This window comes from Perca flavescens, chromosome 4, assembly GCF_004354835.1.
Source record: "Perca flavescens isolate YP-PL-M2 chromosome 4, PFLA_1.0, whole genome shotgun sequence".
Classification (NCBI taxonomy): Eukaryota; Metazoa; Chordata; class Actinopteri; order Perciformes; family Percidae; genus Perca; species Perca flavescens.
Genome location: NC_041334.1, coordinates 25,861,462 through 25,877,931, shown reverse-complemented (window position 1 = coordinate 25,877,931; position 16,470 = coordinate 25,861,462). Strand labels below are relative to the sequence as shown.

Genomic DNA, 16,470 nt, shown 5'->3' with positions numbered 1-16,470 from the left:
AGGACATTCAGCACCACGAGAATATATTAATAACTCAATTAAGGCATGAACAAATGAGAGAAAGAAAGAGAAATTATTAATTAATATTTTTACTCACTGAGAATATCTGTGCAGGTAGATATTGGTGTGCTTTCACAGATAACAACTAAATATAGATCAGTGTGCATTTTAAGAGTGTGTGTGTGTGTGTGTGTGTGTGTGTGTGTGTGTGTGTGTGTGTGTGTGGGTGTGTGTGCATATGTACATATGTACATGCACATGCAAGTTGAAACTGCACACAGGAGCAGTAATGTATGGACTTTGTTGTCTAACCCTTATCGTACAAGTGGGGTGCACAGTATTTCCAGTATCCATGGGATGTTGTCATAATGATTGACCAGTGTTGTCATGGAGACTCGGTGGTCACCTTGTCAGTCAGAAAGTGGACTAACGACGGCCTGTGTAAGGAGAGCAGAAAGCAGGCTCTAATTAGAGCTCAGGACTCACCTGCCTCCACGTTTGCATCGAACCAGTGGTCACGGGATTTGTCCTGACCTTTGCAGACTTACTGGTATTGTCACACCTGTGCACAAATATACACATGATCCACCTCTAGCAAGTTGGTAAGATACATACAATTCTTCAAATTCACACCCATACACTCACACATGCAAACACACCAGACCAGTCTCATTCCCTCACTGCCTCTGTGAGGCATCGATCAGTGCCGTCACTGGCCTCCACCCGTGGCTTGCGACTCTTCCTCTGGCCTCCTCCTTCCACCCAGGAGTTATGAATAACTGTCCCCCCGCTGGGAGCCGGGTCCACCTGCAGAAGGGTAACTACCCTTTTTTTGACACGTGTTTTGAGGGCACGCCGCAGCTTCTGCCTGGTGAAAGCGTAGAGCAGAGGATGAAAAATCGTGGTTCCATAAGCCATCGCCAAGAAGCAGAGGCGCAGTCTCACCAGGCTGTCGCTGGGACCCATACACAGGATCAGAATATTGACTGCAGACAGAGGGGCCCAGCAGCCCATGAAGGTGGATATGATGAGTAGGGACATTTTTAGGACCCGACGTTGACGTTCTCGACGGTCCCTGTGCCTGCGCACTGCCCTCCTCAAGGCAATGATGGCAGAAACTGAGGCCTGTACACCCATGGTGGAGGCAGGCAGTGGTGAGGTGGCATGGGTCCGGGTTGAGGCTGAAGCTGGGGTTGGGGTTGGAGAAGCAGGGGTGGCCGGTGTGGTGGCTATTGGGGTGGTGGCAGCAGTGCTGACAGTAGTGACTGTTGCTCCACTGTCAGACATCACCTGGGACATGGAGGGGAGCGGTGGGGGCGATGTTGGTGTAGGGGTGGGGGAGTGGATGAGAGGAGGATGGTTGAGGTTCTGGTTCTGGTTGGAGGACACTACCTCTGTGGGCAGGCTCAGGTCCTTCTTCCTCTTCCTCCTGCAGCGTATCCTGCAAGTGGAGTCCTTTGCACGTTTACCCCTCATCATGTGGGAGCCTATGCGAATGTTGAGGGCCTGCAGGATCCTGGAGTAGGTGAACAACATGACGGCCACTGCGATGAAGAAGCATGGCACTTGGAGTAACAAGTGGTAATACATAGCCAGGCCTGTGTAATACCCCTGCCCCCCTACGCACAACAGTGTCCTGTTCTGCCATACTGGAGTCAGGTGGTGTGAAGGCGAGGAAGGATGAGTTGGGGGTAAAGAGGAAGGAGAGATGGAGGAAAAAATAGGGGTCCGTCCAGTGGTGAGCTCAGAGACATTGTTCTGCACTTCAGGCTCCTCATCCTCACTGTCCTCAACCCTTGAAGAGAAGAAATCCCCCTCAAGGAAGGGCAGGAAGAAGACAGCCAAAGACACGGCCCACACTGCGGCCAGGAGCAGTGCTGCACGCCTGGGGGTCAGTAGACGACTGGCCGGACGCACTGAGATGTCGTATCTGTCCAAACTGATCACCAGAACATTGACCGCTGTGGCCACACTGGTGAATGTGACACAGGCTTCATGAAAGCAGCACAGCGTGGCCAGGCTGCCAACTCCACTTTCATTAGCTGGTAGCAGGATCACAGCCACAGTCAGTGGCAGACACAGCAGACAGACCAGTATGTCCAGCACATGGAGGTTGACTGTGACCAGGTTGCTGACTGAATCCACCAGGTTGGACTGAGCACAGTAGAGCACAAGTACGGTCAGGTTGCTGCTGAAGCCCAAAACCAGCTCCAGCATCAGCACAGTGGTCAAAGACACCTGGAAGCCCAGGGGGTAGGGTGTGCTCCAGCCTTCCTCCACGCCCACCTCGCCCCCTACATCCAGCAGGCCTACCCCCTGACCATCGCTGGTCTCCAGGAGGTCACGATAGCCTTCGGTCTCCATTGACGCCACAGCACTCCCTCACACATAGCAACAGCAGCTGCCACGCCAGACCATGCTCTGTCTTTCTTCTGGCTCAAACGAGACAGCGATGAAGGATGATGGCCAGATCTGTTCCTTGATTCTGTGAAAACAAAATAGAAAAGAGACATAGAAAGGAGAAGAGGAGTAGAAAGACAGACAGAGGACAGAGAAAGATCAAGCAGTTATCAGTCAGCTTGTCTCATATTTACTCAAAAATAAGAGAAGCTATGAGTTGACACGAGGTAAAAGTGATCTTGTCAGGCGATTAGAGTCATGGGGTGCAGTTCAACCTGCTGCTGATGACCCATTATATTTTCATAGACAATGGTAACAGTTCAGACAGGAATTGGAGCAGGAAGTCTCTTGGGGGAAATTTGCAAGTATGAGTGCTTTAAGCAGGGACTCAGCGGAAGATCCCCGAACAGTCTACACATTTTAACAAACCAATGGGGATTTATTTTCTGACGGTGCTTACAATTCATATACTGTGCTAGATTCTGTTACAAAGATGGAAGCATGCTTCTCATGAGTGGGTGGATGTTTGATTCATTATTATGCAACATACATTATATGGGTCAGAAACAAAGCTTGCAGAATAAGGTATGTGGAAACATATATAAACCAACTACACCTGTACTTTTAAGATGGCAGTGACTACATGTTGTCTATAGTAAGATATACCCGGACCTGTTCCTCCATCGACAACCCACCTTGTGAAGATGAATTAATGCCTGTACAAATCCAATAAATGCTAACTAAAAAAAACATCCTTTTGTTAATTCTTGTTTTTTTCCACAAGCAGTCAGCCTCTACCTCTAAGAGAAGAGGTGGCAGGGACATTTGTGGGCTGGTAGAGAGACCGTGCAGTGCACGTCAACATAGCAGTCCCCCCAACTGAGGGTGGCAGCAGTTAATAGCAGGGAATAACGGGGAGACATAACAAAGACGAATGGATCAATGATCCACAGACAGTGGCACATAAACAATGCTATCAGAGAAAAACCAGCTCCCCTGGCATCTTCTCTCCACACCCCCTCGGTCTCATCTGGTCTCCTACATCCCTCACATCTCTTCCTACACTGTTCCCATTTTGTTTACTGGCTGAGACAGACTACTTTGCATGTAGATCATGTTATTCATGGCTGACTGGATGCTCTCCTGTGCTTGGGAAGGAATCATATAAAGTGTTGGCTGATTAGATATAAGATACCTGGTTGATATACCGTAAGAAAGAAATATTCCCCGCGTCTCTGAACGATGAGCTATGGTGTGTCCTGACTGGCATCGTTGGCCTCCTTTGCTGTCAGCCTTTCCTCTGCCACACCTTTTGTTCTCACCCTCTCGTTTGCCCTTTTCCCTTTGTTTTATTTCACAGTTCCTACCATTTGTCATGTGAAAAGGACCTGCAGGCAGAACAGGACTCCGTGTGGAACAATGGTCTATCTTAATCCACTAATGGGTTTCATGGGGTTTGCGGTGTTGCTGGAACATTGATTTAAAGCATCATCGATCTGCCAATTTAACAAGCCTGGGGCAAGAGAACACAGAACCACACTCCCTGTCTCCACCTCTCACGGCGACCTGAGGTCTCATTTTGAGCACTGCACGAAATAGTTGTGAGCGAATTTGTTTTATTCTCTCTGTCCCAATTCATTCCTAACCCTAACCATTCCACCTGCAGTTAAATCATTGTTTTATTAATTTACCTGAACACAGGTGACAGTATTTGTATGAATAAAGGTTGTGTGTTTTAAATGTTGGATGTAACTTTAGTGTTTGCAGCATTTCCCCTATCCCAAAAACAAAGAAGTATTGAACTGACAATCGAAATTTGGCCTGGATAATGAAATGACAGCATAATCACAGACATTGCCCTACGAGTTAAAAAATATACTAGTTATTTAGATGCACCCTCTGTTTGAGACTGTTCACACTGAGTGTCTACCACTTAATATTCAGTGTGCTATGATCTTATAATGTCATCTACATCAATTGTGTTTACAGTCTTTGTTCAATATGGTGGGCACCAAGGTAATAAGGAGCAAACAAATTTATAACACTTTATGTTTGACAGTCAATCACTTACACCAATCAAAGAGGCAACATACATGTCAATACAGCATTAACCAAGCAATGTATTCTATCTCTTTCAAATGCGTTTGTGGCATGTGTTTGAAGCACTACAGTAAATAAATGTCAGGAGAATAACTCAATTGTGTGCTACCATAGAAGTTAAACCTAATAAATAATTTTGTAAATGTAAGCGTACCATGATTGACAAAGAATGGGATGATACAACACAAAAAAAATCAACTGTTATCTGAATTTTAATATATTCACAGATAATGTGAAAAAAAAATGGAGGAATTTGTTCTTTTTGACAAGAGTAAAATGGTATTCTGCAGTCACTGATTTGATCAGTCTCATCAAACATCAGCCCATCATCTGTTTCTCTCAACAGTCCTGCCAATAAATACAAGGGGAGGATTATATACAGGTGAAATGAGCAGGCTGAATGGTTTTCAACAAGAGTCATTTATGTTACTCTATGACTAAGATAAACATTAAACCATTATCAATCCTGTGATGCATGGGTTGTGTGATAACGAATATTCAGTACTGTGGGATTAACTGTTAAGAGTCACAAACAAAAGAGTAGAAAAAGAAGTCTGTTTAAGCATGTGGTTTGGGGGAAAGACAAAATGTCATCAGCCCTGAATATGAACAGCTGTGACTCTAACTCGCGGGCAGGAACAGTCACACTATTCTAGAATTCACAGGGAGAGGGGGAAGAAGAAAATTAAGATGTGTAGGCAGGGTGGTGAACTTTCTAATGATTCCTAGTGTTGGTGTCTTTCAGTGGAAATTGTAAATACTCCGGTTCATTTAGCCTCAAATGACATCAGTCTTATACAATTTATGGTCCTCATTATGAACTCATTGCAGTTTGCTGTAATAATAATGATTTGGTTCTAAAAAGTGCATCCATCCAATGATTTTTTGAAAGCTAAATAATTTGTCTGGTTGGTTTAGTGTGGATTCTAATGAGAATTGTCATCTACAGATTTTCCTTTGGCTTTGCAGAATATGTAATCAAATTTGGTGTCTTAATTACTGTGTGATTATGTGCTTTGCTCCAAAACAACAACAAAAAACTGACAGTGTCCTAGACTGCACACCTTCCTGGAGCCTGCTGTCAGAGTTATTATAGGTGTTGGGTAGTAGGCTAGACGACAGGTTGTCAAGCCTCTTTCCACAATATCAGAGGGTAAATGCTCAAGCATATCCTGTTGTCAAGAGTGAAAAGTTCAGTTTCTCTCTCTTATTTTCACACACACACACACACACACACACACACACACACACACACACACACACACACGTTTCCTGTGATGTCTGAAATGAGGCAGAAAAGGTTTATGAAATCTGTCCCTTTGTGTCATGACTGCTGTCCGTTGTGTTGCTGCAGGCTGGGTACACTCGCCTATTTTCGGTTGCCGCTACACGTGAGAATTCAGTTTGCTAATTATTTGAGGAAGCACCACTTGTGCCCTCTATAAAACTTTATGGGGTCAGTTTGCATATTTCTGAGGCTGTAGCAACTTTCCACAGAAGATATCTCTGTCTGTTATAAATTATTTGTGTGGTGATTGTGTTAGTATAGCGGTTAGGTAGTGTAGGTATAGCTAGTTCATTGTTTTAAGACTCTCTGACCATTTTATCTCTGATTACAGGTTCAAAGGGCTTGAAACAGGTTTAATATCCTGTGTCGCTGTCGCTAATGCTATTCACCTGTAACCCAGTCAAGAAAAGGGTTAACAGAAACGTAGTTTTGGCCAATCGGAGGTGGTTGTGCCAGACTCCCGCCTTTGGCTGAGTCTCTATCTTATCTGTCAGAGGGAGAGCAGGAGTGTGGTTGTGAAGTTTAAAGTTGGTAGTCCCCAGAGAAGAAGTTGGTCATTTCATGGCTCAGATTAGAACCCAAACTGAAATGTAAGCAACTAAAATTGCTGAATATTAGAACATTGTGTCAAATTGGTCGTTATTACTGTGACTTATAAAGTGTCAGGTTTAGTTCCATCATAGTGTAAATAGTGTCAAAAAACATTAGCTGATGTTGTTGTTCAGTAGCTAGCTCAGAGATTATCGGCTAATGAAATTACTGATTTAGCAGGAGGGTTAACACTTTTGCAAGGCACTGTATCTGTGTCACATTCTCATTAGGGGCTGAGCCCCCCTAAAGGTCTGATCCTAGAATCGCCCCTGGCTGTAGGTAAGACAAAATAAGTATAATAGCTTGAAAAGGAAGCAGGACCGCTTAAGGATGACAGATAAGCAGCTCAGAATTCCATAAACTGATGTTTAAGGCCATCTAATGTTATCTGAAAAGTCTTGTTTAGTAGAGCACACAAGATTGCTTTGAGTTAGTCTAGTTATTCTGCCCTGTTGGCAGGAGTTCTTATTTTTACCATTTACCATGCTGCTGTGGATTATATTCAGCAGTTGGAAATGATCCAGCTCTTCCGTGAGGCTCTGTACTTGCATCCACCTCAGGGACGGTGATCAGCAGTGCTGTTTACATCAGGACAACAATCAAAGTAGATGTGTGTCACTTTTTTTCTCTCCAAATGAGATTGGAAAAATGCAGTGGTAGTAAGTAGTGCCTGGCTGTTCAGATAAGAAAAAAAAGACGTTTACAAGAGGGCATTGTATCTGACTGCAGATCCACAAAGCTGTAATTGTATAGCTTAATTGTATTGTGGTTTGTTTAGGTTACTATCTTTAAAAAATATTGTATGTTTCTTCTTTGATGGATTTTTCCTTTAAAACAGGAAAATGTCAGTACAAAACGGTGAAACTAGAAAAGAGCATCTGCTCCTTGACATTTAGAGAAAAAAGGGAAATTTAGAGGAGAGAGACAGGAAAGGTGAATGGAGAAAAAGAGGGAAACGAGAGAAGGCAAACAGGATGATGGCGCATGCAGCCCGCTGACTCATGGCTGTCTTAGGTATTCCTAATGTCCGCAGTGAGACAATCGATCAAAGGCTTCATTTTCCCACTCGATGCATCCAGCAGCGCTAACAGCGAGCAACCATCAGCTGGGCAGCAGCATTACTGGCAGGCTCCCAGCAAACCAGCCTGGACAGGCAAACAACACAACCTGCTCAGTTAGAGCAACAACATCCCACCCTATCTGATATGTTTCTGATCAGGACAGTTTTAGGAACTTCGGGTGACATGCAGTTTGAATGTGCAACAAACTCAATACTGTATATTACAGGTGTGAGTGTAACTCCAGAACTGTTTAAACTAACACTGCTACTCCTTATGTGAGGCCAAGCAACACCTAATACTGTAAAATTAAAAAATGGGTTTTCATAACTCCTGCCAAGCTCGCTGAAGACACACAAGCACACCATGTATTCCACAATGTAACTGCCTTCCGCCCACACAGCCACCCACCGCCAGCCCGCGTCTCTGCACTCGCTCCCTGCTCGCATGCTCCCTGCAGATTCAGTGGAAGATGGATTGCCATCTGAGGTGAATGACATCCTGTGTACTTAAGAAACTGCTGAATCCCATCCGCACTTATGCCTGAGACAAGTTAGGGAGAAAGGGACGGTCGTAACGGGAGGTAAGATGAAAACGGGAGGTAGGTGCAATGAGGTAGTGATGGATGGGAGGGAGGCTTAGGGGTGTGTAGATGGATGCTGATTTGTGTGCTCGCTTGAGGGGAATGTTTGTTCCCTGCTCACTACCTCTATCCATCTCTCTTTTGAAAAGTCCCAGTTGCGCTGCCTTACCTCCCCTCACCATCCATCTTACAACCAGCAGATGGGTCTTTGCTTTTACACTGTGCAATCTCTCTGTGTAATCCAAGCAGATCATCTGGACAGACTATTCTGTGATTTTGAATATTAAAATGCAACTTACAGATTGCTGTCACCACATCAGAGATAAAGACTCAAATGTCCAGTCACTATCATCCCACAATACTGGCAGGCTGCTACCAGAACATCAATAAAAAAGCTATAGTAGGCAGGTTAATTATTGCAGCCTGTTCCATCTATAGGAACAGCTCTGTACAGAAAGAAGACCTTGGACTCTACAGCTCTGGTCCACAGGGTGTGAGTCATCATTATTACCTGACAGCATGTCACTGGATTTCATTTGGCACCACACATTCATTAAAGACACTTGGTATCCTATATACCATACGCTCCAAGCCTGTCATTTTGCTATTACAAGCACCACCTCAATAAGCACTAATCAAGGCTACCGTGCAATCACAGTTCTTTAAAACAAGAAGAAATCAAAATCAAGTGGGAAAGCTGGCAAAATGAAGTAAAACTGAGTCAGAGCAAGTGGAGACTGTTAACGTAAATCAGTGCTTTGGAAGGCTGTTTACTGGCCCATCCAACAGAATAGCAATGATTAGTAATAATGATGGTAAGAAAATAAAAGGATAAATTGGAGAGATATAACAATGTCCATCGTGTTTCTATTATACCAGTAGTTACTCGTACATCCCTTATGTGTCCTAAAGTGATTGGATGTGATTAGCAATGTCTCTGATTGGCAATCTCTCCATTTCAACAGCTCTTGTCATTAGGAGTTAATGGATTGTCTGAATGCAGTCAAATAGCAAGTATGCTGATTTGTGTGGTAGTGTTGTGAATAAATCGTCAAGTCACAGTGGAAGGTTTGCGGTGGCTTTAATGCTGCTCTGGTGACAAGGCACCAAACCAACAGCTGATTATGTGATGAAAGGCCTGACTCTGATCTTCATTAGTAAGAAAAAGCTTTGACCCATGCTCACAAACACGGGAGTTGACTTATAGTGGTGGATGTTTAATTTAATTTTACAATTAAAAAAGGTGCACTCCCACCAATCTAACGTGAAGATCAGTTTACGTTATGAGTATTACTCAGTGTGTAAAATCACTTTATTATTATGTCTACTGTGGCTCTGGAGAAAGCTTTACAACATTTGAGAAAAAAAGCCCTAATGATGTAATCAGAGTTGCCTCAAATTGGGCTTGAGCCTTTATTGTTTTTTTAAGATTAATTTTTGGGCTTTTCCACCTTTAATTTTGACAGGACAGCTAGGTGAGAGAGAGGGGGAAGACATGCCAGAAATTGTCACAGGTCAGATTTTAACCCTGGACCTCTGTGTCGAGGCATAAACCTCTCAGTATATGTACACCTGCTCTACCCACTGAGCCAACCCGGCCACCAGGCCACAAGGGCTTGAGACTTTTAACAGGAAGCCTTCGCTACAACCTTGGGGCATGGAGTTTGAAAGACATGGGGAGGTGAACCCAATAAAGGCTATTGAGTTGCAATATGGGAAGTGTAGGATCCAGGTAGGTGTATATGGAAAGATCATTTCCAGAATAACCACATACTAAACAAGTCTAAAAGCTGCAGAATGTAAAAAAGTCTAAATGAAAAGATATCAAATTATTACAATTATATAAAATTATTATATTGTTACATGTACTCAATTTATTGTCAAAGCCCTGAGTTTAAGATGCTCCGACAACAGGGGCGGAGACAGATGTTGTAAACATTCGGGGCTGAGCCCAGACCTGGGGGGAGAGATGTTATCTCCATTAACAACAGCTATATGCACTTTTTATCAAGATATTTGATAAAAATCTGTACAACATTTAGGAAAACATCATTTTCACTCCTGATACCTAAAAAGAGGCAGAAATGGTCTGATGTTTCTATTTTAAAGTTAGGCTAAATAACATAAGTATGGTAGGAATTTGGGGTAAACTACTACTAATCTTGAAACCTATTTTTGTTACACTATACTGGAGTAGAGTTCACAGAATAAAAGGTGATATTTCCTCAGTAGTAGAACTTTTTCTTCATTAATTTGCTGGTCCAGTCAGAGAGACTGAGAGGAAATGACACAAAGTGGTTATTTTAAAACCCTAAAAGATTTGAAGAAAAATGCGCCGTTGCTTTGATTATTTTCCTTCACCGGATGGAAAGATGAAAACATTTCATTCTTAAAAGGTGCCCTGTGGACTTTTCTTGTAACCAAATTAGTGAAATGCATTTTTTGTATGCTTGAGGCCTAACAAATGTGTAGAATTCATTTCTTTCCTCATAGAACATTTGGAAATTTAAAATCTGCGCTGTTAACATCCATGTTTACTTGCCAACAGTCTTCTTCTTCCCTGCCTTTTTTGTTGCATTGCTATGTTTCTTGGCACATTACATCCACTTGCAGATCAGCAGAATAGTGTGAGGCCATTGGCAGGACTGTGTATTGTGTCGTACCCCTACATAGCCGTGTGCACAAAAGGAAACAAAACGGGGACCTCTCATAAAAATATTGCTCCATAGCGCTACTGGTGGTCAAAAACTCCAAAGCATGCATTTAACACAACACAGCTTTATACCTAAACAGCATTATAGGTTGATATCCAAAGACTCCCAAAAAGACACATATGACCGTTCTATTTATTGCCACACAGTGGCAGTTTAATCATGTGACCGTCGTTCTATTTAAAGTAACGGCCTCAGTTTTTAAATACCTTGGTTAATTTCAAAATGACAGTTGACTTTTAGTTTCACATGGGACACAAACCCCTGTCTCCTCAGTGAAATCCTGTGCTTTTGATAATTACTACAGACACAAGAGTTCACCGCCTAACTAGAAACATAATTGTCGGTCGTTATAAGCTGCTTGCACAATCGACCCATATGGTCATTTTCTGGGTGAGGACGGGCTGCTTTAACAAGATGCAAACAGCGAATCAGGAATTTTGCATTCTTGTAGTGTTCACCTTCAGCTTGAATTCAATCAAACCTTTCTTCAGCAGATCAGTGCCTGCAGAGACAGGAATCTCTCTATGTACCATTTTTTACAGGTATCTGAAACAGACTCATGCTCAGATCAGTCTTTAGAGAAGTGGAGAGCAGTTGAAGAGGTCAGAAAATTAGAAAAATGGATTTGAAGGAAATGGAATAAGAGCAAAGGAGTAAGTGAAACTGATGGGGTACTAGAAAAAAAGACGGAAGTTGTCTGTGACAGGTTAAAGTGATTAAGTGATCACTCCAGAAGGCAATTAGAGCTCAATTAATGCCATTTATCTCCTGCAGAGAGGACATCATTGGCCAATAGGGGAGAGCATCACTGCAGGCATCTGTGCTCTCACACCACAATGACAGACAGAGATCTAACCTGAGGGAGTGAAGAGTAAGGGATTTTTTTCTATTCCCGTTTGAAGAGGGCCGAAGTACATGAGACGCACACTCAATACTTGACACACAGGTGTCAAATAAACCTAATTTACACATGCACCTTATGTCTGTCAGATTCCAACTTATGTATGAAAATATATATGCCATTATGTAAAACATACCAAAATATCCAATAAATATGCAAGAAAGCAGCTATATTCCTGTATCTACGGGTGGCAACAGTCTTTGTGTGGGGGTCTTCTCTTCCATGTTGCCTCCGTCTCCCACCTCTTGATAATCTATTTTCACTCCATTCTGCTCTTATAACGATTTAATGTTCCATCTCTTCTCTCTATTTGCTCTTCATGCTTCTCGTTTTTTTCCACCAACATCCTTCTGCCTTTCTCCTGTCTGGTGCTGAGATCTGCTCCCCCTCTATGTTTCCCTGCACTCACGCACTTCGAGGAACATTGCTACTGTATTTAGTGTTATTAGGTTAGGGAATTAAGTGCAGTGTGCTTTTAATTTCACACGGTGAACATGAGCATGCTGACAGGAAGGATGAGCAACCTCAGCCGCCAGTATACAATTTGTGTAAGGCATCTTTATCGTGTTTTGACTTCAATTCGGTTGTTAGTACAGAGACTGGGTTTGACAACTTGTTTCTATGGCTTGGATCAACTAGGACGATTAAAAGAGGATGTGGCCAATCCAGTCAAAATATTGTTCTTAATACGAACATGCAAATATAGTCCTTAAATACAGTTGTCCTTTAATACTGCTGCTATGAAAGCCTTTTGCTGGAGGATTTTACAGCAGTAAATATGATTGTTTGTTGTTACTGCAGTGACATTTTGCACAAGCTCATTCAACATCTGCCATGCTTACAGTCTATAGAAGATACAATAAAAATGAATCAACAGTTGAATTGTCAGTAAAAAAAATAAACTTTTGGGACTATCTGTGTTACAACATAACTGTTCTTAGTTCTTCAAAATGTGTGGAAATCAGCAATGTAGCTGTGTTTATATAAACCTAAAGATTCCTTAAGCCATTAAAGGATATTCAAAACAAATCCAACCGGGACAGAAGCTTTATTGGAGCCTTTTAATGACAATAGAGCAGCTCTTACATAAATCTTATGTGCTTTTCCCACACTGTTGTTGTCTCATAATAACCTCTGACCATCTCTTCTCCAGCGCTGTTATGTAAAAGGTAAAAAAAAGACTCATCAGATCAGAGAATACAGTACTTCCATGTCATCACGGTGAAACAAAATATGACAGCTTCCCTCAACTACGCTGTGGCATCTAGCAGGAAAGTGACATGTGTGGTGAAATGTTTCCCAACCAGCAGCATCAAAGCTTCTCTATAAATACACACACAAATGCAAACACACAACGAACCACATGCAATTCAAGCACACGGGCTGCCACCATGAGAGTGAATGGAAATGGGAATATGTTAAAACAATTATCCCTCTGGGATTTTACATGGAAAAGAGAGGGAAACACACACACACACACACACACACACACACACACACACACACACACACACACACACACACACACGCAGCAAGAAAACATCACAGAGAAGGTGCAGGGCTTTAACTTACTCTTTTTCATTTTTTATCTTTTTAATCTTCTGCATGTTTGCAGTCTCATCAAAAAAGTTCATTAATTACCTTGAGTTAAAAAGACTGATTGTTTGATAAGATTAAGAAGAGAATAAAATGGTCTTTTTTTGTGAAATATGGTTGCCATCTTCCTTTCAAGCTGCATTGTCAACATTTAATTTAGTTTTAATGTGACCAACTACATCCTGCAGATTATAGTATTTCTTTATTTTGAGAAAGCCTCCATAACCTACCAGTTGTTCACAAATTAGCCTACACAACCACACTTGTGAAAAAATAACACTGCATCAGAATTTTTGGCCAACTTGAAAGTAAATTTCAATACTTTGCCACATATTGTGGCATACTGGGTGTTACAAGACAATAAGATAAATCAGAGAATTCAAAAGGTATGTGAACGTGGGAAAGCAATAATGTGAGAGCATGACATGTTGCAGGGGAACACAGTGATGTGGGAACATAAAAGTAATGTGAGCACACCAAAAAAATGAATATTAATAAGTAATGTTAAAATCTTTCATGACAAAAACCTTGTGCCAGTAGGCAAAACATTTGGCAGCATTTGATCCCAACAATATGATTTGTAATTGGTAAGGGAAAGCACTATGAACTAATGCAAACAGACAACAGTTTGACATTAAACTAAATGGAACTGGGACCTTAACTGGAGAATATGTTGCTTTAGTATTCAGCTGGGAGAAACCCATCACCACTCAACCACCATCTTCAAATCACACATGTTCCCATTTCACATCTCATCAACAAGAGAGCAGATGGCTCCATATTCAAACACATGGCAAGACAGGGCTGGATGACAAATAATTCAGTGGCCTAGAATTTGTAGATTTTAAAACCATACAGTAGGCCTATATGATTATATTGGAGGAAACTATTTTTTAAAAGAGAGCTTTACCAACACTTTGCTACTGTGTGACCAATCATGTCAGATTTTAAATTCACATAAAAGCAGAAGTAAAAGTAAGTAAGAAAGACATTCTTGTTTCGACGTTTGACTGTTTTGCCTCTTTCTAATGAAGGTGGACAAATGCAGAGGCTAAAACAATCCTTTGAAATCATGCTATCGTGGGGCTATGCCAGTTCAAGATCAACAAATAATGTGCACTATGGAATCATGTTATCTTAATTAAGCATTAAATGTAGTTGGTGAACTGAGCCATTGCTATTAAAAACGATCAAACGGGTCACCTTCATGTCAAGCGTGGCGCATCATTGTCACTGAAACAAATCAACAATCATATGGGTCCATAGAAAATGGGACACATGGAGCAACACAATTACTATAAGCCCACTTGAATCAAATGAAATCACTTCAGATATTTTTCTAGCCAACATATTAGATGTTTTGTCCCTCTCTGTGACAAGTGTTGTCTGATTGTTGCAGCGCATAACAAAAACAAGCCCAAATAGCCAGAAGGATTTTGTTTTTGTCCCACAGGTAATCACTTCATGTCCGAAAATGCAAAGAAGCGATTAAAACCAGCCCGTGATATGTCCCGAGGCAGTTTTCATACCCCTCCTAAGTGCTGCTCTGATAATGAGGTGATTTGTTATTGTCGCCTCCGGTCCGGAATCAAAACAGGTTTGGACTGTCTTGTCCCTCCACAAGACAGCCCACCATTTGTTTCATTTTTGCAGAAGACTGTCCCTTTTGATCCCTTACAAATCCAACTGTCTCATTTTAAATTAATTCTCACATATTGTATTTGTGAAGACATCACAATCATGATTTTACTTATTATTAGGCCTAAAGATAAACATTTGAATCTTATTAGAAGAAGCGCTGTAGTCGAGTGTTAAACTTACCAGTTTGGTGAGTGGGAAATCCCTTTACATCGTACTGCAGGTGTCGGTGCGCTGCGCAATCGCCAACACTGGACCCCGATTCACTCCCGAACTCTCCAGGACAGCCGGCTGTCAGCCAAAAACGTGACCAGAATAATTTGCCTCCGTTTTGTCATAAATATTACAGCGGGGGGGGGGCACCCTCCAAGGCTGCAGATGCAACGCGCAGCAGTGGCTCAAAAATCAGGTAATATCACAGTGTTTGGTGCTTTTTATTTTTGGATTCCCCACTTAACACGACGCGCTACACCTGTCCACTTTCAAGCAGACTTGTACAGCATCCCACTCACGGACCGGCCAAACGCATATATGCGCTAACCGCTCAATGGAGCGCATTTGCTCCATTCCAGCGACCAATACGGTGATCTGCAAGCGCAGGAGGGAGGGAGGGAGGGGGAGGAGAGGGTTTTTTGTTGTTGGAAGGGGGAGGAGACAGGGATGCGTGAGGAGGAGTGGGGGGCTGGGGGGTGTGTGTGTGTGTGTGTGTGTGTGTGTGTGTGTGTGTGTGTGTGTGTGTGTGTGTGTGTGAGATGGGTAGCCTTCTTCCACAAGGACGACCTGAGATTCCTCAAGGGTGAACGCTCCTCTGTAGTAAGTCTTACTTGCTTCTCCCTCCCCAGCTCTCTCTCTCTCTCTCTCTCTCTCTCTCTCTCTCTCTCTCTCTTTCTCTCTCAAAACATATTACACACACTTCAGCTGTCTCTCAAAGGAAAATGACTGGATTCCAACTTGACTCGATAATATTGTCTTGAAAGCCCCCCCCCCCCCCCGGCTTGTGAAGGCTTCTGTCTATGCTTTGCTGCACACTTGGGGCTGTACAGTGAGTGTCTGCCCTCATATCAGGCTCTACATTTCCATGTGTCAACTTCATTGCCATATTTCACCTGATATTATCATCTCATTGTATAGAGGCATCCTTCTATCTGCCGTACTACCATCCCTCTGTGATCTCTCGGTCACTATGAGCTGTGTGCAGGGATCAAGGTCACCGACTGTTACATTTGTGACCTTGGGCACACGATAAATATGAGGTCCCCGTCACTGCAACTCTCATGCTGATTCACAGACGGTTGTTTTAGCGAGCGGTGTAAATTACTGTGCTAGTGAATATGTAAGCTAAACGCAGAGGGAGATTTAGATAAAAGGTGTGAACACCTGGGGTCTCTGAGGAGAGTCCCGGCAGCTGATGTTAGCTGCTCACTGTTCAGAAATTCCCATAGTTGGATGTGTGCTAACATTTTAAAAAAAAGAAAAGAATCCTCCGTTAGAACTTTTTAAATGTTTGTTTTTCCCAAATGCATTTAAAAAAAAAAAAACCTCATTCACTTATTTTGAATTGGTAAATGGTTCCTAAAACCTGTTACACCTGCATCTGAAGA

At 42.5% G+C, this 16,470-nt stretch overlaps 1 protein-coding gene across 1 annotated transcript; it reads right to left on the bottom strand.

Annotated features, from left to right (window-relative positions):
* Positions 1-228: 228 nt before the first annotated feature.
* On the bottom strand, positions 229-15,419 carry LOC114554620 (G-protein coupled receptor 22). The gene is made up of 2 exons (XM_028576564.1): positions 15,053-15,419; positions 229-2,485 (listed from the first exon to the last, which is right to left on the bottom strand). The coding sequence occupies exon 2, from the start codon at positions 2,362-2,364 to the stop codon at positions 670-672; it is 1,695 nt and encodes a 564-aa protein (XP_028432365.1). The 5' UTR covers positions 2,365-2,485; positions 15,053-15,419; the 3' UTR covers positions 229-669.
* Positions 15,420-16,470: the final 1,051 nt, after the last annotated feature.

What these genes read in the sequence shown, in the direction of transcription:
- LOC114554620 (XM_028576564.1), bottom strand. Translation starts at nt 2,364, where the DNA reads ATGGAGACCGAAGGCTATCGTGACCTCCTGGAGACCAGCGATGGTCAG.